Source organism: Chenopodium quinoa, unplaced genomic scaffold (assembly GCF_001683475.1).
Source record: "Chenopodium quinoa cultivar QQ74 unplaced genomic scaffold, ASM168347v1, whole genome shotgun sequence".
In the NCBI taxonomy this organism is placed as follows: domain Eukaryota; kingdom Viridiplantae; phylum Streptophyta; class Magnoliopsida; order Caryophyllales; family Amaranthaceae; genus Chenopodium; species Chenopodium quinoa.
In genome coordinates this window covers 1,754,927-1,781,668 of record NW_018744137.1, presented here as the reverse complement: position 1 = coordinate 1,781,668, position 26,742 = coordinate 1,754,927, and the positions used below count along the sequence as shown (strand labels likewise).

Genomic DNA, 26,742 nt, shown 5'->3' with positions numbered 1-26,742 from the left:
TTGTCTAGAATCTCAACATTATTTGACTATATAAACACACCCTACTTCACTACAATATCTTACCATAACTACTTCAAGTCAATTTAAACTAGTTCTTATCGACTGTCTTATATATATATCATCAACAAAAATCCGACTTTGTTGATATGGAAGGATCATCTAGAGGGAAGCAACAAGAGGGAGGAGACGACGTCCGTTACCGGGGGGTACGAAGACGTCCTTGGGGTAAGTTTGCGGCGGAGATTCGTGACCCGACGAAGCAAGGGCAACGAGTGTGGCTAGGGACGTTTGACACGGCCGAGGCAGCGGCCCGAGCCTACGACCAAGCCGCATTTAAGTTAAGAGGTCATCTTGCTACGTTAAATTTTCCAAATGAGTATTACTCAAAATTAGACCCTATACCACACCTTCCTAATGTACCAAGATATTTTGGTACTAATAATCGACCGTCGGATTCGACAACCTCGGGCGTTAATAATGGAAGGAGGGTTGATAGAGGGGGCGGTTCGTCGACGGGGAATACATCCGGACAGCCTTGGCAAGAGAGGCAAGTGATTGAGTTTGAGTACTTAGATAACAAAGTTTTGGAAGATATGCTTAGAAGATCAGAAGAAGATGATTAAAATTTATTATTAATGTTGTTTATTTAGGTCTATTATTGTACTACTTATTACTACAAGAACAACCTAGTAGAAATCAATGTCATTGGCAAATTCTAGCTAGGTGTATGTACTTATCAATTATGTTTTTTTTTTCTTTTTTTAAAGTTTAAGAAAGAAATTATATGAAGAGTTTACCATGTTCTAGCATACATTAAAGCAAAAAAAATCATTAATGTTATTAGTGAAAAAATCTTTTTTTTTTTCTTTTTTTAATGTAGGATGAAATCCATTTGCATACATTAAAGCAAAAAAAGTCATTAATGTTATTAGTGACTTATTAGTTATTAGGTGTTAGTTCTAATTTCGTAATTTTGAGCTATAATTAGGATTCCATCTAATATACTCGTATATATGAATTTCTATCGTATCACTGGGATAGGGTTGTTTGCTAGACAACTTGATCAAGATTTGGTCTTGGCTAAAGTGCCATCAATGTCCATGTGCAAGTCACGTACCGTTACATATAAGTTATAACGAACTGATACAAGGTCTTTTATTTTTTTGGATAAAGAGAAGGAGCTTAACTGAACCTCAAGCTTTACAGTTTTTTTGATTTGGTATTTGCTTTTCAGACAAAAAAATTAGTCAAATCCAATTTGTAGTTGGACATAACTGATATAAATTGGCACACTGCAAAATAATTTATTTTGAGTGTTATAATTTTATATTTCTCATTTCACTACAGCTACTATTTTATAAGTTTTCCAAACAATCATATTTTATATTAAATAAGTAAATATGAAGTACTAGTATATGTTATTTAAGAATGTTATCCACCTGTGTTTAAAAAAAAAAAAAGAATGTTATCCATCAAATACAAAAATAAAATAATGTCTTACAAAAGCACATTGTCAAAGTTAACTAACTCCCTCAAATCTAGTGTTTTCTGTAACACCAAATCTGAATTATTTGATTTTATGAATTGGACAACGTGAAAAAGAAATCTCCTCTCGTACAAAGAATCAATTTCATTCTACCCTTAAATTAAAAATAAAATAAAATAATTCATGGTTGGTGCGAATCAATTCCACTTTAAAGGAGAGGTGGATGAGTTTCGAACCCGTGACCTTTGTGTCACGCTGGCTCCGATACCATGTTAAAGGACCAACTCAACCAAAAGCTTAAACTGATGGTTGAGGCCCAGGAATATGTTTTATACTCTATCACAAAAGATTCTGGAATTGTTTCTCACCCAATTTTTGTGGATCTCTAAATAACGAAAAAAAGAGAGAGAGAGATATAAAAAAAAAATGTGCTATAAAAGATATAGCTTAGTAACTACCCAACATAACATACTTCAGCTAGCCAACTAAGGATCTACCTAGGTATGAGTCTTTTACTTCGTATTATTAGATCCTAAGCCTAGGGAGTTTAATTTATATCACTACTACAATTTTATTTTTTGTTTATTTATTTATTTTGGTTTTTTTTTTTTTTTTTTTTTTTGGATACTAGAGGAATCACTTTAGCAAAATAGTTTAGTAAAAGTAAGCTTAACAAAAAAAAATAACCTCATTTTTAACACACATATAATAGTACTATAGTAGTACAAGATTTTTTAAAAAAAATAAAATAGATAAATAAATAACTAAAAAAGAAAAAAAAAAAAATCTTAAGACCACTTTTCAAAACAAGTTCAACCCTACTATACTATATTCCGAGAATCAAATTGACTAACACCAAGCAATTTGCAAACAATACCTTTTACTATAATCTTTAGACAATAGCAATTGCAATTTGTAAACCCTCTATATAGTCAATTCAAATCTGTTATCAATCCAAAAAGTCGTACGAACAATGAATCAATTTTGTCAACCAAACCTTTAATCATTTTTTTCACTTATAACACCAAATCTAGTGTTTTCTGTAACACCAAATCTGAATTATTTGATTTTATGAATTGGACAACGTGAAAAAGAAATCTCCTCTCGTACAAAGAATCAATTTCATTCTACCCTTAAATTAAAAATTATTGTCTCTTCATGGTGTGCAATATGTGCATTTGAAATGTGATGTGATCACTTAACCATCAAATTAATACTCGCATAACATTATTGTTTACAATTTCATCAAAAAAAAAAAAAAACACTCTTTTATAGAGTATATATTAAGAGATCACAATATATACCTCCAATGATCTAATGCCACTAGCTTAGTAAATTAGACTTATTGAGAGTGAGGGGTGTTAAGAATTGAAAACCCCTATTTTTAAAGTGCCCTTAGTGAGGGGTGTTAAGCTTTTGGTTGAGTTGGTCCATTAACATGGTATCGGAGCCAGCATGACACAAAGGTTACGGGTTCGAATCTCATCCGCCCCTCCTTCAAAGTGGAATTGATTCGCACCAGGTATGGTTGGGCCTGTGTTGCATCCACATTTCAAGCCCAAAGGGCCTTTCATGTGAGGGGGGGTGATAGAGTATAAAACATATTCTTGGGCCTCAACCATCAGCTTAAGCTTTTGGTTGAGTTGGTCCACTGACATGGTACCACAGCTTAGGTTAGATCTTGGGATCATATACAAAAATTATCACCCTGCCGGTGGGTTAGAAAATTAAACCCACCGGCGGGATATACAAAGTTTTTTATGCTTCCGCAAACACTCATATAGATTTTTTTTTTCTTTTCTCAAAGTTTTTTTTAGAATCTTTATGTAACCTTGCGCCTCCTACCAATAGTAGCAATCGCGAAAGCCTCCTCCATCGTTGTTGGCAATAGCATACACTACCGCCTTCCCCTGCTGGCAGTAGCCACATCTGCCAACCTACTCCATGTGCCGCACTCTATTTCCACCTCCCCATGACCAACAATGATTCTTACATTTCCTCATTGGTTTTTTTTTTACACATAATCACATAGATTTTGTTTTGGTGGTGGTATATCACAATAAGGTCAACTTTTGCACATCTCTTTTGCTATCAAGTTAGCTCCTTTTATTGTTGCAGCACTTGGAATCTTTGTGGAGTATTAATTCTTGCTACCTGGTTTCTCTTTTGAGAATTGATTAATTTCAAGTGATGGGATTTAATCTTTTCTTGCGCAATTTTATTTGTTTTTCTTCAACTGTGATTTCACGTAGTAGTGTAGTGTCTTCTCCCCGATGATGGTTTGATCCCTTAATTAACTTATTCTTTTCTGGATCTGCAACTTGGCCCAAGTATATGCGTGACTTTTCTCCTTCGGCCTAAAAACGCATATCTCTACTATACGTAGGTCGTGGTTGTTGCTTCTCATCGTCATCACCAGCACACGTCTACTACTTCTCTTTTGATCATGGGTTACTATACTATCCTTACCGTTCGATGCGTGATTCAGATCCAGTCTGAGCATCCGATTTTCTCCCGCTCTGACTGCGGGGGTGTGATAGAGAATATCCATATATAGAATATTCTCATCCTAGGTTTAGGATATATTTTGTATAAGATTATCTTTGATATCTGTACATATCTTATAGTTACCTATATGATTAGGTTTCTCATTGTAACCCTATAAATATGGATCAATGGAAATCACTCTAATCAAAGGAGTTTCATATTATCTGACAATCTAGATCAATTACTATTTAATTTGTTGAAACCCTAACTTTTTGGTGAAGTGAAATATGTACAAAATTATATAAGTATCGAAATCTTTTTTTTTTTTTTTTTTTTTGAGAAAGTATCGAAATCATTTCTAAAATAAATAAAATAAATGTAAAAATTACTCCTTTCTATCTAGAGAAAAAAAAAATAAAAAGTCCAAAAACGACGGTAATAGTAAATCAATTTTGAATATAAAATAATACTTACTTCGTTCCAATATTATTGCAACAATTGAACTTTACATTATTCTCTCTTGTTTGACCATATAATACTTCATATGATTTATAGTCATGTGTGATTTTGTTAGATTCATCTCATAAAATACTTTTACAATATCAACTTAATTTTACTTATACAATAGTAATAGATATTTACCATATAAAATGTGTTTTAAAATGCGTAATTTCATCCTTGTTGTAATATTATTGAAACAAAGGAAGTAAACAATAAAATATCATGTAAGGTATGATCAATATCATCTTGAAATAACCGTAACCTCAAATTTGATTCAAGAACATAATTACACTACAAATGAACAGAATCCATGGAAACTCATAAAATAAAACTTTTTGCTAAGATCTGATGGCACTTATCAGCATGAAATTATTCCCAAATCTTAAGAATCTCACAAATTTCTTTCTGATAAATCAATCAATAAATATTAAAAATAAAGATTCATGCATAAATATCGATCATCCAAACATAAACACTAAAAAGAGTGAGCATCTTACACACATATTAAGTCAATGGTTGGACGTTAATTAGATAACCAAATAGAAAAAATTACAAGTCAAAATAAAGTTTATGCCCACCCGTTGACAGGATAAGAATAGAATAAAAATTACTTGAATTTTGAAGGTAATAATTCTTGATTTATGATCAAATATAATTCAAGTATAATTAAGTACTAAATTAAATTAAATAAATAATATAATTGGCACAAAGCTGGTTTGAAGATGTCCGTAACCAAAAGTAGAATGGTACAATTCCTAGTTTGGTAAGATTTGGAATATTTGGTGCCAACTGCCTATTTTATTTTATCAATTGCACTGCAAAGACATGCCCACGTGGTAAGACCATTTTACCCATATGATTTTATACACATCGGTTCCCATACTAACTTTTTTTTTTTCCTTCTTCTTGAAACATTATGATTTTGGAGGTGGAAAAAGAAGTTCACTCAATTCTAGGTGTCAAATTTGTGTAAATAAGGAGATGATATTACAAAAATATGTGATAATATTTTCAAGATTTCTAAGAATATATGATATGAAGTAATAATATTTCTAGTTTACGAGGGTCAAATGACATAGTAATTGACTTGTTCTCTTCAGCATAATTTCAGTTTATTTTAGTTCCTAATTTCCTTTTTTCATAAACAATTCATTTCAGCTCTATTCAGTTCAGTTCAACTCCAATCAGTTCAGTTTAGGTCAGTTTATCTCAGTAAATCAGAACAAACCCTAAGTCATAAAGACTACATCTCCTCCACCACACTACTCCCAAACATTACAAGAGTTAAAACTCAATAAATATCAATAGAACTTTTGATATTTTTTATGTTTTATTTCTTAATATTACGAGTTTAAAATTTTAAAGTTATCACAATTTATAGTAATAAATTGATATTTCATTCGTCCCTTTTCTAATGGGTGAAATGAGACTTTTATTTATTTATTTACTTTTTTTCTTTTTGAAAACAAAATGAGACTTTTATTTAAAAGCAGAAGAATGAAGAAAAAAAAAAATCATTTGTTACATTTGATGGTCATGGACTAAAGAAACTCACATGAAAAGTTGGTTTTTGATTGGATTGTGTAAGATTTAATTTTTTGATTTTGTAATAATTCCCACCACTGGTCCACCAGCAAGCTAGGAATAAAATTATAAAAGCAAATAAAGAAAACTGCAACTCGATCTTACGTACAATATATAGAGACAAGATTTTCAAAGTCTGAAGTACTTACTAGAGAAGGATGCAGTTCTCTCAATCTCACGTACTGGTCTTGGTCTTGGTCTTGGGCTTAGGCTTAGGCTTAGGCTTGAATATGGGCTGCATTAGTCCTGAAACAATATGTAATATTGTTTGGGCCTGGCCTAAAATTTTCGTAATGCTAAAGAGCCCATAATTACATAGGGTAATGATATACCTCGGTTATGTGCAACTTTGAGCCTTGACACGGATTCCAATGCAAAATTTCTTAATGGTGCTTTAAATCCTAATTTAAGAGATCAGTTAACAATACATTTCCCCCAAATGGTATGGTATATTTGCACTAATGTATAATTAAAATAAGAAAAATTGTAATACTCTTTAAACTTTTAAAATGAACATCACAAATTCTTATATGTGGCTAGTCACATCATATGGCCAGCCATCATGTGAAATTACTTCATTAGTGTTATAGGATTTTCTTGGTTGTGTAATAGGGGTTGATTCGTCAGTATTAAAGGGGTTACTCGATCAGCGTTAAAGGAGTTACCTGGTCAATAACAGAAGAGCTACTTAATTAGTGTTTTAGGGATAACTTTGTTCTATTACAAGCATTCACACGGTGTGGCCAGGCCAACTGCATACAAGACTGAGTAGCATTTTCATTGTGCTAAAAGCCAAGATACAAGAAAGCCAAAGATAAATAGAACTTTTCCTTTGACTTACAGCTAAACATGTTTAATCATACTAATCAATCCAGCAAAGAATCCAACACAATTGGAAATTTGGAGAATAAAACATAATCCGAGTTAGCAACATCAGCCGCAAATGAACGTACGACACAAGTCCACAACTTTCGTTAGGAATTTCTCTATAATCTCTTAAGAATTTCAAACTTATGGTACGGTAATATAACATAGCATAATGTCTTTTGCAATCTTTCCAATTAAGCATAGACCACCTATCTAATATTCTGATAAAGATAGAAGGAAATATATATTTCCATACAAGAAAAACTCTTTCCTCTTCAATATACGGAGTATTTGCAAAAGTTTTAACACTTTTTATTTGAAACGAAATTGTTAAAGAGTGAGAAATAATTCAAGTGGTTAGAACTTCCTTTCTTCTAATTGAGAGAATTTGAAATCGATTCTCATCACTAGTTATTGTGACTTTCTAAACACAAAAACAAAAGAAAAAAAATGAAATTATTAATACTACAGAGTATTATTAAATTATATTCTTTCTCTCTCAAACGCACTACTGTTATACATTGATGTTGTGTTTTCCGCTTCTACTAAACCTACATAATTAACTCTTCATTCTTTTTCTCTCAAGCATAATATTAAAATAATCCCTCATTAGCTCCACCTGCTCTACTATTCATTAATTTATTCATTTAAATGTAGCGTATCACCCAACAAGAGGCCTTCCAAAGGGAGGTTTGATAGGTACTTGTATATACATATCAAGGGGCATTTGAGACATTTCGCATGAAATTTACCCATCTCTCTCCTCCTTTTCTCTCACCCCCACGTGCTGGATTTAAATGTACCACTGGGTGATTAATAGTATCACTAGATGATCAAATAGTATCACTGAACATTCAGTGGTACTATATATTCATTCAATGGTACTGTATATTCATTTAGTGGTACCAACTACGTATAGAAATAATATCACTACATATTCAATGATATTATATAAGCTTTTAGTGGTACATTTAAAAATTGGTCCCACTTGCCAATCTCTCTCCTCCTTTCTCTCATTCCCATGTGCTTACAATACTTTTTAATATTTTAAGGTTTGATATGTATTTGCAAATACATATCAAACCTTCATTAGTACTTCCTCCCCAACAAGTCTACCTAAACCTAAGGTTTACTTCAACATGCACATATATTGTGACTTATATTGTGAGTAATTAAAACCGTGGGAGTAGTGCTTATTTAGAGATGACGGGCTTTGTCAAAAAAAAAAAAAAAAAAAAAAAAAGATGATGGGAGTATGATTTTTTTTCTTTTTGAATAAGGTGGGCAAAATGCTTATTGATGTGAGTGATGTGAAGTAAGTGATATACTGATGTTACTAGGGAATAAGGCCGTGAAAATAAACCGATCGACGGGCTTTTTGTTACAATGGGCCGACATGTCCCTATCTTCTTCATTTTTCATTGATGCTCGCACCAATGCACCAATGCACCAATGGAATGCAAATACTATAAAATTATGGAATTTTATTTTTGGCCTATTTTTGCTCATTACCCTATTTTAAACCACAAAAATAAATAAATAAATAAAATTTAGATGATAGAAAATAAGTTGAATTTTCTTCAACTTGTCTACCATCAATTTCAACCCATAAATTATAGCAAAAGAAAATAAATGCACCACATTGTAATTAAGTCCATTTTGACTCGATCAATTGTAATAAAATCATCTAAGTTTGAATTTTAGTAAACTAGTTACTTAAGAAATGGTTGCTATCACCCATTTATAATTTGACATTAAACAACATAATTATTACATTAATCATAATTTGCTACAAGTCATTTCAAAAATAGTTCATTTCCCACTTAAAAATACATAATGTGTCAAGACTGTCAACCTATCTATGTACATTATCGTAAATATAATATCATATACATAGAAATGCATATGTATAATATCATATCATACTCAATAGTAGTCGTAAAAGTTATTAGATTGATCCATTGATCATCAAACGAACACAAATTAAAAGTTCTCAAGAAGAAAGGATGTTACATTATGAAATTAGTTATAAATGCAAGGACACATTGTCCAAACTCGAACGAGAGCTTGAAATCAAATCATCAACTATACATGTAGCTTCATTGCCTTCCACCCTTATTATTATCATAATCGAGAAGCTCTTCGAGCAGCTTATCATCAAGATACTCAAATTCAAATACTTCCTTTCCCCTATCTTGCCCAACATTATTCCTCGTCGATGAAGATGAAGATGAGGAACCTCCCCTAGAGGAAGAACCACCGCGAGGCATGTTATATTCACTAGGAAAATTTAGTATAGCCAAATGACCTCTCATGTTATAAGCAGCTCGATCATACGCCCTAGCAGCTTCCTCAGCCGTATTAAACGTACCAAGCCAAACTCGTGCACCATGCCTAGTCGAGTCACGGATTTCAGCCGCGTACTTCCCCCATGGCCGCTTCCTTACACCTCTATACTTAACCTCACCACCACCACAATCTTTATCATCCTCCATTTTTTCTTCTAAACTTTTAACGTACACTTCTAAGAAAAAAAACAAAGTATAGTGTATAATATTTTATGTATGTTGGTTTTATGCTATATATTTATGGAAAATAGATAGCATGAAAATGTTATGACTTAAGTGTTAGTGAAGTGAGTATATGTTATGTTATATATAAGGGGTAGGAAAAGTAAAAAAGTACATCTTAGGTTGGCAAAATAGACGGTCCAAGGTTCGCCAGTTGTAACATCCTACGGTCCACAAAAAACTATAGATTAGAAATGGTGGCACGTTTGATAACAAGTTTCGTCAAATTTGAAGACTTTAAAAATTAGTCCAATGCACCTGGATGAGTTAAGTGGAAGAATCAAGGTGATGGCTTTGAAATATAAAAAAAAAGAAGTCTTCAATTCTTTTGGTGTATGTTTTGGTCTCTGCTTCTAATGTTAATCAACCAATTATAATCCTTAACTTTGCCTTTTGTGGGGCAGGGTAAAGAGACTAGAGTTAGTTATGTGTTCGTTGTCACACGTGTGGAATTTCCTTCCAGAATTTTTCTTAAACACCACAAATTATATATGTTATGCTACGGCCGAGGTAACATCGTCATAAGTAGAGTTGTTAAATAGGTCTTCATGTTTTAACAAATTTGTGTTTGTGTTTGTCCTCGTGTTAGACCTGTTATTTTAGTTGATGAGTTTTACACTCATTCGACCTATTGCATTTGATTAATCTTAGTGAAACTCTTGACATTATCCCAATCTATTTAATTAATCGATTTACTGTGGGTGTCAGCTCATCTAAGTTATAATCTCAAGAAAATTTTGACTATAAATTAATTTTTTTTAATGCCCATTTTGTAATGTTTTTGTATTAAGTCGTGTTTAGATGATCCTATTTTGCTAGTATAACATTTTAATCCATTCATTTCATGTCCGATCAGTATTATGTAGTCGTATCGGGTCAACATTTTCTAGGACCAAGTATAAGTCAAAATTTGAGACCAAGTCAATTAGTGAGTACTGCATACTGTGTGGTGCTGCTAAACCCAAATTCTTTTTGAAGATGGTTTGTAATTTTGCCTACACTTGATAGAACATTATTTATTATGGACCCTTTAGATGGTTCCAGAAATGTATTTATGGAGTACAACTCTTGGACCAGTTTAGTTATGGCTTGTCACTGAAAGACATTGCAATTTGGAATGTATCCAATTCTGATTAAACCTTTTTTTTATCCAAATGAATACGAAATAATTCAAATCTTATCTAAACTTATTTTTCTTAAAATGAGTAAAAGAAAGAGAACAGAATTGACCTAATACGTATACCAATATATATTCACAGCTTATAAACTATATAATAGTACGAGTCATACAAAATAGTCCAAAATTACAATTTCAACAAAAAAAAAAAAAAAAAAGTAGTAGTGCAAAATTTTTACTCTGAACATGTTTGTATTGAGGAATAGATAAATTTAAGTTGTATGCCATGTTATCGTGATAAAATATCATAAATTGACAAAATTTTAATTCATACAATATCATATATGGACAAATTGTTAATAGATGCTCTTGGGAGCAATTCAGCATATTTATTAATCCTTGTACCACCAAAACCATCATTTTAGGTGCTTTAATTTTAAATACATGACATACACATTCAAAATTCGGGTAAAATTACAGGATACAAAATTCATTAAACTCGTGTTCATATTCTTGTGATATATCTCCCTTTTTTTTCCTGGCCTCTTGTCTATGTTGTATGTATGGAAAGTTCTAATAATTTTCAAAAATATTCTTTCATCCATTACAAAGAGATATGATTCTTTATGCACCCACTACACCCATCAATAAACTTCAATTCTACAATGATAATACAAGTTAAACTACAAAGAACTTAACTAAACATGATTTCAAAGCCAATTGTGGGATCCGATCTGATTCCATCCATAATTATGGTTTAGGGTACTTTCATTCACTAAATACTTCCGTTGATCATTTTTTGTTGTAACATTTTGACTTTTTCTCTATTAACAAACTTTTATACAACCATTTTTAGTGATTTATATGTAAGATAATGTATTATATATTTGTGGTCATTTATTCTACGTCTCATATTTTATCATCAAAATATCAAAAAAAATTCTAAATCTTATTTATTTTTAATTAAAAATTAAAATGTATCATCAATCATGAAAGTCAAAATATTGCGACTAAAGGTGAACAGAAAAAGGTCCAATGTAAATCATGGAAGCTAGCTTGCCTTAATGTTCTAAAAGCCCTTATTAACAAACTTTTTATTCACAAAAACAAAACAAAAATATTAAATATCTTGCTGATATGAAGAACTAATTAATTAATTATACAAGGAATAAATTGAAAAGGGGTTCCAGAAACATATGATCTTTAATTTTACTTGGAACATATGCTGAAAAATAGAAAGAACATGAAAAAATTGGGCTTCCAGAAACAGAATTATTGTGAATCTATGAACTTTATGAAATCTATAGACATTTAACCTAGAGAACCTTTAATTTTTTTTTTTTTTTTGTGGAACTCATTGTTTGACAATCAACAATAATACAATACAATACTCCCTACACACCAATAATAAACTCACAAGTGACATACGAAGAATCCTTCCCTCATATCGAATTGCTAGATCACTAGATGCTTTGTTTAATTAAGGATAAACAAATTGAGATTATTATAAAATGGCCGAAAATAGAGGGTAAAAACGACTTTTTAATGAAGATTTTTGATAGATTAAACGAAGTATTTTTATTGAACAAAAATAAAAATAAAAATAAAAATGACAAATATTCAATTATATAAATAAAAATACTTGTGATCGATTTTCGACAAAAGGATGATTTTGAAACTTTAGGTCACTTGAGTGTAATTATCAAAAGTTTATATCACATTATCATGTTTCTTTTTACGACCTAAACTTTCAAACTACTAGGATAAAATTTAATCTTTAACTTTGTATGTCGAAAAAAAAAGTTGTAAATTTGAATTGACATTTTGTTAATGAATATTACTTTTGTCTCGTGTATTGTGCATCAAGTTAAAAAGGTAAATATTCAGACTGTATTGTTCATGATGATCTAATTTTTTTAGTTATCAAGTTGATATTCCTTTATTTCAAAATACTTGTAACATTATCTCTAGGCACACAATATAATTTTGAGATTAATAAGACAAATATCAAAATAACTTAAACTTTGGGCATGTTCTCATTGACTGAACTGATTTGAACTGAACTGAACTGATTAGAGCTGAATTGAACTGAACTGAACTTATTAGAGCTAAACTGAACTGAATATTTTATAAGAGAAGGAAATTAGAAGTTGAACTAAACTTATTAGAGCTGAACTGAACTGAACTAAATTTATTAGAGCTGAACTGAACTGAAAATAATCATATTAGAACAGGCCCTTAGTATCTCAATTCCCGATTCATCCCTTGTATCAGAATTGAAATTATTTTAGTTAATTAATTTGCACCTTTACATTCTTTAATCTCCTCTTAATTGCGTGACAAGAAGCTATGTCATATGTGCAAGTTCTGCATCTCATTATCTCATATATATATAGACATATAGTTGTTCAGCAACTTGGCCCAAATGAAAAGAAAAATAAAGCCCAATGAAGCCCAGCTAGGCATACATGATTACATGTAGCCCACTTCACCGCAAGCTTCATCTTGGCTTTTTTTTTTTTTTTTTAAATTTTTTTTTATTTATTTATCTATTTTTTATTTGGGAGAACTTGGCATTATTAAGCTTATTGCGTGTCCACGTAACTGATCTTTATTTGAACTTATTGCAGAGTAAAATTTATTTGATCTAATTTGTACTTTTTTTTTTTTGAAAGAATTTGTATAATTTAATCTTACACTTATTTGAACATTCTTAATTTATTTCTATAAAACATTTTAAAAGTTTGAAGAATAAACTCTAAAATCGTGATGATTCCATGAGGCCATGACGAACAATAGTGTGCATAGATTATTATTGGTCATAAGATAGTGAAAAAATGACTGAACATTACAAAATAGATTCAAAAATTTGATAGAATTAAAAAATATATTTTAATGTATATAAAATAAATAAATAAAAGATTTCTCATAAAAAAAAAAAAAAAAAAAAAGATTACAATTTTCCCACCATTTATATGTCCAATAGTATTGAAAATAAAGATGGCACTAGGTCGGGCCGGCACAAAAAAAAAAAAAAAAGGACGATACTGTGTGTGTGGGCCGTGGGCTGGACTTAACCACCTTTATTTGAGAAGAATACGATAAGGTATGACATGATCTGGTCTGACACGACAAAATATGTTAAAATCAATGCAATTTTGCTTAGACACGCAAGCACGAACCAAATTTTTTGAAAATATCGGCCCGGCACGAACTCGTGGGCCGAGCTTTGGGTTGGGCCTAACTAACCTTAAAGCATGTGGGCTTAGCACGAGACACAACCCAGCAAGGCCCGGAGCCCTCTAATTGCAAATGAATACTATGACTAACAAATACAAAGAACCATAATTCCAAAGTAGGAAGAAAATTAAAAAAAAAAAATAGGAAAAAAAATTACCAATTGAAACAGATAATCGTATGGTATCAACTAGATTTGAATTGGAAAGATCATCAAACCATATCACACAAATATGGATTGATTTATCACATAATACATTATTGAGATAAATATCTACAAGTTCAGATGAATTTTGTACATAATCTCAAGACCACAGAATTGTTACTAAAATATATCAAGATAGTAACCTTGATACACTAGTGATTCCTTATTGTTATATTTCAAGGGAAAATAATTCACTGTTTCAATATCACATTAGCCTAGATTTAGAAAGATAATTATACCACCAAATCACCAATAATTCAGTATGCAATAATTGAGGAGATATTATATGACATAATGTTGATTATGTAAGATCAAATGGGATAGATGTCAAGCATGTTATATAAACAATGATTTGAGGTACTATTAGTGTTTGTCATGTATAAATATAAGGTTTAGGAGAAGAGAAATTGAGACAACTCAAAGTATTCTAAATTAACTTATTATTTGTGTGCTTAAATGGTGAGTTTCATGTAATTTGGATCGTTTTTTATTTAACTCTCATTCTATTACATGCTATAAAATCAATGATTTAAGAGTAACTTAATAATAGGAATACTCTATATTTGTTATATGTTTTTTGATTTTTCTAATGTCTTATTGTGTTTGATAGGACTATCGCTTTGTTCTCTTCATTGTTGCAAACGTTGCAACTAGCTTTCTTGGCATAAGAGTTACGAATGCACAACAAAATCCATCTACCTTCAATGTGTTGGATTATGGAGCAAAAGGAGATGGACAACAAGATGACACTCAAGTATAATTTTCATACTTTTTTTAAACGAGTGTTTGTATCAAGTACCACCATGTACCATTTGTACTTTTTTCCATTATTAACATAAATGTCGTATCTTTATGGTTTATTTTACAGGCATTTACAAAAGCATGGGTTGATGTATGCAATGCTAGCGGTGATAGTGCAAACCTAGTCATACCACAAGGAAAGACATTTTTAATCAAATCCATTGCATTTAAGGGTCCTTGCAAATCTACCAACACTCACATTCAGGTGAATAATTTGAACGTCTATTTTTGAAATATTACTAATCATGCCAATTTGCAAAAACTAATCAAACAAGTGAAAAGTATGCATTATTAATTACTTTCTCACTTCTTTACATAAATTATAATTTGGACTAGTAATGTGACGTACTAAATTAAATTTGGGGTAAAATGATAATAGTATTATTGATATCTATATATACTGATATCATACGGGGTTTGTAAATATGACAGATTCAGGGTAATATTGTAGCAGCCAATAGCACTGATCAGTGGGACAAATGTGAAGACAATAACTGGCTACATTTTGAATTTATTGACAACCTCTTTGTAGAAGGGCAAGGAGTTATTGATGGTAGAGGCTCAATTTGGTGGACAAAAGCTCCCATGATTAACGTATGTATATACACTTTTAATCATTTATATAAACTTATCTTGCACTAAAGGTTTTGTTTAATTCACCTTATTTTTTTTGCTTATCTGAGCTAATATGAATTTTTTTTTTCTAATTTGTGTTTGATATGCCGATTTGACTAAACTTTGACCTTATATGTACTGTGTATTTAAACATTATATAATTTTCATTAAAAAATTCATTACTAAACCAAAGATATTTAGTGATAGAAAAAAAAAAGTCTACATAAAACGATAAATTAAAAACAAGGTGAACTAAGCATAGCCTGAATCATAGTATATAATTTATGTTCTAAAGAGAGATTTTTTTTATATTTTCTCGATTATATATGTGCACTATTATTTACACTATAATTTATTAACAATTTGCTCAATAACTCCAGGAATTAAGCTCATGCAACCGTCCAACGGTAAGTTTTGTTAATTGATATTGATTAAAATGAATTTAGACGTGTTTTTATGATTAAAAGTGCCAATTAAGTTAAGCTTACATATTCAACTCCAATTATATTTGGTTAATTTCAGACCATGACGTTTTTTAACTGCAATGGTCTTCAATTAAGTGGTGTTACAAGCAAAGATTGTCCAGGAAACCACATAACTATGCTAGGCAGCAACAATTCGACCATTAACAATATCAACCTAATTGCGCCACAAGATAGCCACAACACCGATGGAATTGATATTTCTTCTACAAGCAACCTTCAAATCTTGAACTCCTTCATTGGAACTGGTACGTTAAGTTACACTTTCACTCGAGTGTATAATAAATAGTATGACATTGTACGATGGTTATAGTGTACTCATTATCGAATATTTGAATTATTACTTATTGATCAACAATTTTTTGTTTTGTTAAAAATAGGTGATGATTGTGTTGCAATTGGTCATGACACATTATGGATTAACATAACAAATGTCACCTGCGGACCAGGCCATGGCATTAGGTTCGTATACAAATATTTATAGAAATTATCATTAGGCCATAAGTGGGCCAATTTGGCACAAGCCCAACAAGGTGGGTTGGGCCATTAAGGCCCAGTGCTTTTTTTTATATTTTGTAAGGACTTTGTGAGTTCTCCGCGATAGCAAGGCTTAAACGCATCCCCACTTTCTAAAGAGTCTTACTCACTAACATGAGTCGGGTTGACTTTTGTGAGTTTCTAGCTCAATATAACTTTCTCATATATATATATATATATATATATGAATTTTAAATAGGATAATAAATCGTGTCAAAAGGTTAATTTTCTTATCTTTATAATAAATAGTGTGGGAAGCTTGGGGAAAGATGGAGCACAAGCAAAAGTGGAACAAATACATGTGAAAAATTGCACTTTTAGGAATACTTCAAATGGGGCCAGAATAAAAACATGGCAGGTAATAAACTTAAAAAATTAAGTTTTGCCAAGTTTTTGTTGGTTCGTATATCAATTGTTGATTGCATAATTTTTACTTGTTATCACGTCTTAATTTAAATTTAAATTTTCGTACATAGGGTGGAAATGGATATGCTAGGCAAATCACCTATGAGGATATCATTCTTGAGGATGTCCAAAACCCGATTATCATAGACCAATATTATTGCATTAGCAATAGCAAGTGTTCGAATGAGGTAAATATACTAATAAACTTGATACATTTTCATCAATAATTTCATATATTATACGTGTTACATTACCCTAATCGTACGTACGTACATTGGTACATGTAACTACAGTCATCGGCGGTAGCAGTGTCCGACATTACATTTAATGGCTTCCAAGGAACCTCGGCAACAGACGAAGCAATTATAGTGAAATGTAGTGAAGCTATCCCATGCAACAACATTGTAATGGATACGATCAATATTGCTGCTTCGGATCCTAGTAAAAAAATAACCTCCGTATGTGCAAATGCTAAAGTACAACAAAAATCAGTTACACCTGCTCTTAATTGCAATTAAGAGTGTAGTCCATGCATTATTATTGTCAAGATGTTGCAAAAGATTGATTGCATGAATGCCACAAGCATCTTTGGGGAGGACATTACACAAATATATTATTAGTACAATTCAATAATTCTTTTAGGCAATATATCCTTTGTAAAGGAGTTATTTTTCAAGTTATTCAAGAGATAAATAAACAAAAATATTTCGGACAAGATAATATGCTGAAAGTTCTACATCTCATTATCTCATATAGTTGGTCTTGTATGGACCCGATATACAATAAATTATTGTAGATCCAAAATTTGACACTTTCAAATAATATATAATCACATTTTTAGATGATATAATTATCTTTTTTTGTGAGTCATATTTTGAATTATATAATCTCATAGTAAATCATTTAATGAGATTATATAATTTTCTTTAGGATGATAAAATTTAAAAATCATCTTTTGACTGATGTAATTTACTATTTGATACTTTTTATAATGATAAATTCACTTTTTGAGTGATACATTTACATAACAGTTTCAGGATGATATAATCATTTTTGTAGTAATATAATCACATTATTTCGTATAATATAATCACATTCGTATGGTATACTAGAAGATTGGGTCTATAATAAGTTATTGTAGACCAGGTCTATTCTAGTCTTTACCTATCTTATAAGAGTGTGTGTGCGTTTTTTATTTTTGGGGTTTTTTTTTTTTTTGGAAGGAATCATATTGTTGTTGATCCACATAAAAAGAAAAATAAAGCCCAACTCTATTGTGTATGTTTTGAAAAAAGAGGAATATGAGAATATCAACTTATTAATTATTTTGAGCGAGTATGTAGTTAGTTAACCTTATAATTTGAATTTATTACAGAGTAATATTTAATCTAATTTACGTTATGTAGTGAACATATTTTAATTTATTTCTTTGAAACGTTTTCAAAGTTTGAAAAATAAATCCTAAGGTCATGATTTTATGATCACGCATAGTTCATAATTACTTTTTATAAGATATGGAAAAAGAAAATTATTGAACATTACAAAATGGTCAAATTTTGATAGAATAAAATATCACAATTTTCCCTCCATTCATATGCCCATGCCACATAGTATATTATAATTAAGTGAGAACTGTAATCAGGGGCGGACCCACCTTTAGTCATAGTGGGTCCGGTGACACAGTATTTTTTTTTAAAAATAAAATATCAAAGAGACCACTTATTATAGATAGGGGGTCTCTTTGATGCTGCTATTGGTAACAACAAACAAAGAGACTTCTTATTAAGGTAGGTGATCTCTTTAATGCTGCTATCGCTACTTAAATATTAAAGAGACCTGTTATTTATACAAGAGGTCTCTTTGATGCTGCTATTGCATTTCGCAATTTTTTTGCGCTACTTTCTTTTTTCATTAAAGAGACCATTTATATTTAATAACTGGTCTCTTAAGTTATCTCACTTTTTTTTGTATAATTTTTTAATAATTTTTTTTCCCTTTTTATATCTTATATTTGTACAACCGATTTTAATATTTCCCCATAAAGCTTATCAATTAACTAAAAAATCATAAAGTTAATTCAATATAATAATTTTATTGTACCATTTGTTTATAACATGTTATTTGTAGTATTTTCGACTTGTAAAATTGAATTCTTAAGTACTGTATTTGGTTGTGGTATGTATTTTTGTGTCCTATTTTTGGATTGAAATCAATTTGGTGAAATATATATATATATATAAAAAATTTTTGGATTGAAATTAATTATGAACAAGACATGGAAAAAAAAATTGTACTTTCACAAATGATCAATAATTGATGGTGACACACTATTTCGGAAATCTTGGATCCGCCACTGACTGTAATCTTAAAATAGGAAGAAAAATAATAAATAAATAAATAAATAAATAAATAAGCACCAATGGAATTGGAAAGATCATCAAACCATATCATCAAAATAAGGAATTTAATTATTACATAATACATTATTGAGATGAATATGTACAAGTTCAGATGAATTTTTTATATAATGTTGAAATTTTTTGGAATATACAACTAATAAGACCTCAGAATATAAATTTAACATAAATCGAGATACTGATGAAGAGACACTAGTGAAGTAGTGATTCCTTATTTTTGTTGCATTTCAAGGTAAATAATTGACTAACTAGATTTAGAAATATAATAATAGTCAGGCCTCCAATAATTTGAGGAGTTATTATGTGACATAATGTTGATTAATCAAATAATAAATGTTAATCATGTTATATAAACAATAATTCTTTGGGTACTATTCGTGTGTCATGTATAAATATATGGTTTAGGAGCAGTGAAAGACATTTAACATTGATACAACTCGAACTATATACAAATATTACGAAGTATAAACTAACTTCTTTGTGTGCTTAAATGGTGAGTTTCATGTAAGTTGAATCTATTTTCGAGTTTCATGTAATTTGAATCTATTTTCGAGTTTCCTGTAATTTGAATCTATTTTCGAGTTTCATGTAATTTGAATCTATTTTCGTTCAACTTTCGTGTTATTTTATGCTATAAGTAAAATCAATAATGACTTACAATTGTTATTGTAAATGACTTTTAGGAAGAAGTACTCCTAATTTGTTTTAGGTTTGCTAAATTTTTTAATAACTTGTTGTGTTTGATAGGACTATCGTCTTGTTCTCTTCATTGTTGCATACATTGCAACTAACTTGCTTGGCATAAGTGTCACGAATGCACAAAACAGTTCATCTACCTTCAATGTGTTGGATTATGGAGCAAAAGGAGATGACACTCAAGTAAAATTTTCGATCATACATTTTTTTTAACGAGTTTTTGTACCAAATACCAACATTTTACAGGCATTTGTACTTTTTTCCATTATTAACATAAACGTAGTACATCTTTATGGTTCATTTTACAGGCATTTGCAAAAGCATGGATAGATGTATGCAATGCTGGCAGTGATAGTACAACTCTAGTTGTACCACAAGAATATACATTCTTTATAAAAAAAAAAAACATTGCTTTTGATGGTCCTTGCAAATCTACTACTAGCATTCAGGTCGAGGTGAATAATTTGAACTTCTAATTCTTTTTCATTTATATCCGAAATAAATCTAGCCATCCCAATTTGTGAAAGCTAACCAAACGGGTGAAAAGTACTTACTTTCCCACTTCTTTACATAAATTGTAATTTTTGGACCAGTAACGTGATCTAAATATGAGTGGAGATTATATACCGACATTGTACGGGGTTTTGTACTTTTGTGAATATGACAGATCCAGGGTGATATTGTCGCACCGAGCAGCATTGATGAGTGGGACAAATTTGAAAACAATGCTTGGCTACATTTTGGATCTATTGATAATCTCATTGTAGAAGGACAAGGAGTTATTGATGGTAGAGGCTCAATTTGGTGGACAAATGCTCCCATAATTAACGTATGTGCTACGTATATATTAATTTATCAAAGTAAATAATCGTATTTAGTTTATGCGCTAAATAATCATGGAATGAGGGAATTCTTATATTGTTTCAACTAGATTAACTCAGTGCAATGCACGGTTTTAAAATAAGAATTGAGTTATAGACTTTTAACACGTACTGAATGAAAGAAAATAACTTCCTCATTTTTCCTAACTAATTTCTAATTAAATATGAATATACCAAACTCGAAAGTGCATATTTTTTATGTTTAATTAAGAAATTTCAATTAAATTATATTATTAACTATTGTTTTTTTTTTACACCAATCAGAGCTTAGCTTTTTATTACGTCAACAAAGATTTAAAGTCATTACAAATCGCCCCATGAATTTCAGGAGATACTCTTCTAACCAAACACGATAATCACTAAAAGTACTACTTAACTTAGCTAAGCTATGAGCAACACATTTACCCTTTCTTCTAACAAAGGAGAAAGAGCAAGAAAAACATTGGCTAGCCAATCGAAGGATGTCACTAACCACATTCCCAAAAGCACTCAGCATAATGATGCCCTTCTTCATATGATGGAATAGCTTCAAGTTGTCAGTTTCAAGCACCATATTTCTGAAACCAGCTTCAAGGGCAGTCAAGAGACTTTGCCACAACGCAATTGCTTCACCCACCTCTACCTCAAAATTGCCTTTCACCTTCGAGCAGAAAGCCAACAACACAACCCCCTCCGCATCCCTCAACACGCCTCCCACTCCTAGCTGCTGATTAACGCCCAGATTTGCATCCGAGTTCGGCTTATACATGTCCCTGGGGGGAGCTTTCCACGCAGAGTTCAGCATTTGGCTCGGCTTACTCACAGAGGCCACTTTCATCGCTTCTTCATACTCTCCCACCAATCCCACTGCCTTATGTATTATATCGATCACATACCTTGATTTTTTCTCGAAAACCCAAGCGTTTCGTTGCAGCCAAACTCCCCATGCCAAACACCAAAATAAATCCCACCAATGAGGATCCTTTATTTTTTCACTCATGCTAGCACACCAGCTTCGAAGGCAGCTTGCTACCACCTCATTCGGATCAAGTCTCAGCACTGAAAGGCTCCAATTCGAGGCAGCCTTAGGACAATGTAACAGCATATGCAATGTTGTTGAAGGTTCAATGGGCACTCAAGAGGGGGGGGGGGGGTGAATTGAGTGTTAAGTAATCGTTGGCTAATTTTGCTTCTTTTCGGATTATGTGTGAGGAACCAGTTGTGCTGGTTCCCGTACGCAGCGGAATATAAATAAGCAATAAAGAAGACAACAAATTTAACGAAATAAAATAAAGCAATAAAGAACACAACAAATTTAACGAGGTTCAGCCAACTCAGGCCTACGTCCTCCTATCCTAAGTTCTTTATTAATCTACTCCGAAAAACAAAGACAAAGAACACTCTGCTGTTCCCTACTCCGGGAACCAGCAAACCCCACACTCTACTCCGAGTGTGCTCTCGACTTACACTCGTAAGCCCAATGTGTTTGAACTCACAAACACTCACCCAGCCTTTAACCCCTTTGTTAAAGACTCAATACAAGAATCAAGAACTCCCCTTTTGATCTCACTTCTACGAAGCTAATTAAGAGAAAAAGTTTAAGTACTAGAATGCTCTTGTATATAACTTGATGAATGGGATTAGTGCTTAAGTATATGCTCTCAAATAATTGCTCTTTTAATTTCTAGAGAGGCACACGAAATATGTGAAATAAGATGAGTTTATATAAGCTTAGATTCCTAAAACCTAGTTTCCTTAAATCACACAATCTTAGAGAATAAGATATAATGTAATTTTAGGAAAGTTTTTATCTTATTTGATTTAATCACAAAGATAGAATCAATTAAGATAAATACTCCTAGATTTTAGGTAACCAAGAATATTTCATCTTATTTCCAGCTGCACAAAATATTTTCAAGATAATCTTTTCGAAAAAATCTTTTTGTAAAATCTTTTTCCAAAACGGCGGCTCGAATACAGTGAACCTGGTTCCCCGACCTGGTTCCCTGAATTGAAACATGTTATGAAACCTGTTCCAACTTTGTACCAGATTTCATATCATACTTCAATATATTTTTAAGCACTTATATAACCCAAACATGCAAGCATACTACGGAGCATATTACATGAAAACCTAGATAACATATTAAAGCATAAATCGTCTTTTCTTCATGTAATCTTCAAGACTTGAATCTTCCTTGAATACTTCTATTATGAGCAAACAATCTTTCTTCGAAATATCTTCGAAAGGCTTCTATGCTCCAAGTCTTGGAATCAACTCAACTACTGCACATGTAACATGGTTAATGCACAATAAAGAGTATGTGACTGCTTTACCACGTAGCAACCATGGAAACAGTACATACTGGTTCCCTACCAGTACATAACACTTTTATCATATAACTGTTCCCTGTATAAAGACAAGTTAGTTCAATAAGAAAACTCATGTAAGTAATAACTTGTCTGGGGAAACAGTGTTCTATGTTAGCTGGTTCCCCAACTGTATCGAACACTTTCAAGGACCTGTTTCCCTTAGCTGTTTGTCATCATTCAAAACTATCAATCAAAACCTAAGGGACTCAACAAATTCCCCCTTTTTGATGATGACAAACTCTTGAAGTTCCTGAACCTGTGAACATGCTCAAAAGGAAAACCGTCAAAAACTTCAAGGACTCAAGACTCTTTGGAACAAGTCAGTTAGGCCAACTGGTTCCCTAAACAGAAAATAGAAAATACGAAATAAAAAGACTCAAACTGACTCAATCTAAACTAGCTAAACCTTAGGCTTCAACTTCAGACTACTTCCCCCTTTTGGCATCATTAAAAAGTATCCACAAGTAAAAGCAATGTGCACAAGTTAATGTGCTTATCCATACAATGGCATCAACCACCATTCAAGCATTATGCTGCAAAAAGAGATTAGTCAAACAGTTCATACCATAGCAGAGTTAGTAGTTCATACAAGCCAACAAAGTTCAACCAAAGAAGCCCAAATCCATCCAAAAAGAAAGTTCATGGAATGGAGAGAAGTAGACAGACCAACAAAATCAGTTATTTTAGAATAAACATGAGGGTGAGGAAACAAGAACAGAAACAGCATCACTCCTCATCATCATTCTCGTTCCCTTCCTCCTCCTCGAACTTTGCAACATCTTCTGTATTATCATCTGATTCCTCTTCATCCTTGTCACCATGCTCTGCTTAAACCAAAATCATTATATTACTAAGCATATTCTTGTGATTCCCCAATCTGCTTCAAAACCACTTCCTGACCTGCTGGTTCCTCTTTTTTTTTTTTTTTTTTTTTTTTTTTTTTTTTTTTTTAAAGAAAGCATGAGAGATATGTACTGATTCAGAATGTTCTCCTTGTTGCATAACGAGTGCAAAACTGTTCTCCTTGTTGCATAACGAGTGCAAAACTAGCATCACATCAATCAAGCAAAGAGGTTCTTGCTGGTACCCTTTTTCTCTTGGTTCCTGGAACAGCGTCAATGGACTGTTCCTCCTGCACCTTCTCAGTGAACTTCTTTAATTGAGTTACTCTACTTCGTACCATGGTCTTAGCAGTGGGTGTCTCCTCATAATAGCCAACAACCTCTATTTCATCCTTTTCACTCTGACTTTTCTGAATTTCCTCCAACTTCGGGCTTAAGGACATTTATGCTTCCTTCTGATGTTCCCCCTGAGACTGAGCTGGTTCCTTGAGTGAACAGTAACCGAATGAACAATGATGAATTTAAAGCATACGAGAGAGAGAAAGAGAATTTCGAGTGATGATGATTGATGATCTGCACAAAGGGTTAGTGTATATTTTAACAATGAAGCACAAAGAGAGAAGAAGGAAAGAAAAGAGTTAGTTGAGCCAATAAAAAGCAACTGTAAAGGATATTTTTAAATTGAAATCAAAAATTTGGTAATTATCTTTTACCATAATTATCTCAACCAACTATAAATAAGGCATATGATATGTTTGCCTTTTATATGGGATTAAATAACTGAAATAAGATAAATTCCTTCCAAAAGGAAATATCTTATAGTAATCTTCCGAAAATAAAAGATATTATCGGATGACATATCAGAGCTGGTCTGCTGTTTCCCTTTGCTGGTACCTGTATAGAACCATGTCACGCTGTTTCTGGCAATTCAGCCTGATTTCACCTGTTTCTTACAACAATGATTCTCAATCCTTTTGAGATTTTGAACCATCTACACAACACTTGAAAGATATCAACATAAGTATGTACACACACTATACAAGAGAATACCATTCTAACCAATCATTGAAGGAAGTAATTGAAGCCAATACCTAAAGTCTAACTAGACCTAAAAGGACTCTTAACCTACAAAAAGACTCTCTACACAAAGGCTTTGTGAAGATATCAGCAATTTGATCTTCACTTTTACAAAACAACATCTCCACCAATCCTTTTTCCACATTGTCTCTTAAAAAATGGTGTCTTATTTCAATGTGTTTTGTCTTGGAGTGTTGCACAGGATTCTTTGAAATATTGATTGCACTAGTGTTATCACAAAAAATAGGAACACTTTTATAAATAACACCAAAATCTTTCAGCTGGTTCCTTATCCACAGTAGCTGGGAACAGCATGAAGCTGCAGCTATATATTCAGACTCTGCCGTGGATAGGGCCACTGAATTTTGCTTTTTAGAACCCCATGAAATTAGACAAGAGCCAAGAAAGTGTGCCATACCTGATGTGCTCTTTCTATCAACTAAGAAACCAGCATAATCTGCATCTGTGTATCCAATAAGATCAATGGTACTGCCTTTGGGGTACCACAATCTCAGATTTGCTGTTCCTACAAGATACCTAAGTATCCTTCTAACAGCCTTCAAGTGAGATTCCTTTGGATTGCTTTGAAACCTAGCACACAAACCAACAGAAAACACAATGTCAGGTCTACTAGCTGTTAGGTAAAGTAGAGAACCTATCATTCCTCTATAAAGAGAAGCTTCAACATCTTTTCCCTTAAGATCAGCATCTAATTTTGTAGATGGGGGAACAGGTGTATCATAAGCTTTGCTGTTCTCCATGCCGAATTTTTTCAGCAGCTCTTTTAAGTACTTTTGTTGATGGATCATTATTCCATCATCCATTTGCTTAATCTGCAGCCCTAGGAAGAATCCTAGTTCTCCCATCATGCTCATTTCAAATTCACTCTGCATAAGATTAGCAAATTCATCACATAAAACCTGATTAGTAGCACCAAATAAAATATCATCAACATAAATTTGTACTACAATCAAGTGTTTCCCCCTGGTTCTTATGAACAAGGTCTTGTCTACTGTTCCCCTCTTGTAATCATTTGCCATCAAGAAATTGGACAATCTTTCATACCAAGCCCTCGGAGCTTGTTTCAACCCATATAATGCTTTGTCCAACTTGTACACATGTTGGGGGAACAGTGCATCTTCAAAACCAGGTGGCTGCTCCACATATACTTCTTCCTTTAAATATCCATTGAGGAAGGCAGTCTTTACATCCATCTGAAACAGCTTAAAATTCATGTGAGCAGCATAAGCAATTAAAATCCTAATAGCCTCTAGCCTAGCTACTGGTGCAAACGTCTCATCATAGTCAATTCCTTCTTGTTGATTGTACCCTTGCACCACTAGCCTTGCTTTGTTTCTGACTATAGTACCAAGGTCATCTAACTTGTTTCTAAAGACCCATCTAGTGCCAATGACTGATCTTTCCTTGGGACGGGGAACCAGGTGCCAAACCTGGTTCCTCTGAAACTGATTTAACTCATCTTGCATAGCTAGTACCCAATCAGGATCAGTCAATGCCATTTTATAGTCAGTAGGCTCTACATTAGACAGGAAAGAATAGAAAGCACAAAAGTTTTGAAAAAC

The 26,742-nt window shown here is 32.1% G+C and overlaps 3 protein-coding genes across 3 annotated transcripts; 1 reads left to right on the top strand and 2 right to left on the bottom strand.

Annotated features, from left to right (window-relative positions):
• The first annotated feature begins 15 nt into the window (after nt 1-15).
• Nucleotides 16-864, top strand: LOC110693071 (ethylene-responsive transcription factor ERF098-like). Its single transcript, XM_021870199.1, has one exon. It carries the CDS (start codon nt 147-149, stop codon nt 621-623), a length of 477 nt encoding a protein of 158 aa, XP_021725891.1. The 5' UTR covers nt 16-146; the 3' UTR covers nt 624-864.
• Nucleotides 865-8,719: 7,855 nt separating this feature from the next.
• Nucleotides 8,720-9,548, bottom strand: LOC110693129 (ethylene-responsive transcription factor ERF095-like). Its single transcript, XM_021870249.1, has one exon. It carries the CDS (start codon nt 9,418-9,420, stop codon nt 9,025-9,027), a length of 396 nt encoding a protein of 131 aa, XP_021725941.1. The 5' UTR covers nt 9,421-9,548; the 3' UTR covers nt 8,720-9,024.
• Nucleotides 9,549-21,171: 11,623 nt separating this feature from the next.
• Nucleotides 21,172-21,972, bottom strand: LOC110693110. The gene has a single exon (XM_021870234.1). The coding sequence runs from the start codon at nt 21,970-21,972 to the stop codon at nt 21,172-21,174; it is 801 nt and encodes a 266-aa protein (XP_021725926.1).
• Between the last annotated feature and the right edge of the window lie 4,770 nt (nt 21,973-26,742).

Coding starts and splice junctions, on each gene's coding strand:
- LOC110693129 (XM_021870249.1), bottom strand. CDS start 9,420: ATGGAGGATGATAAAGATTGTGGTGGTGGTGAGGTTAAGTATAGAGGT.
- LOC110693110 (XM_021870234.1), bottom strand. CDS start 21,972: ATGCTGTTACATTGTCCTAAGGCTGCCTCGAATTGGAGCCTTTCAGTG.
- LOC110693071 (XM_021870199.1), top strand. CDS start 147: ATGGAAGGATCATCTAGAGGGAAGCAACAAGAGGGAGGAGACGACGTC.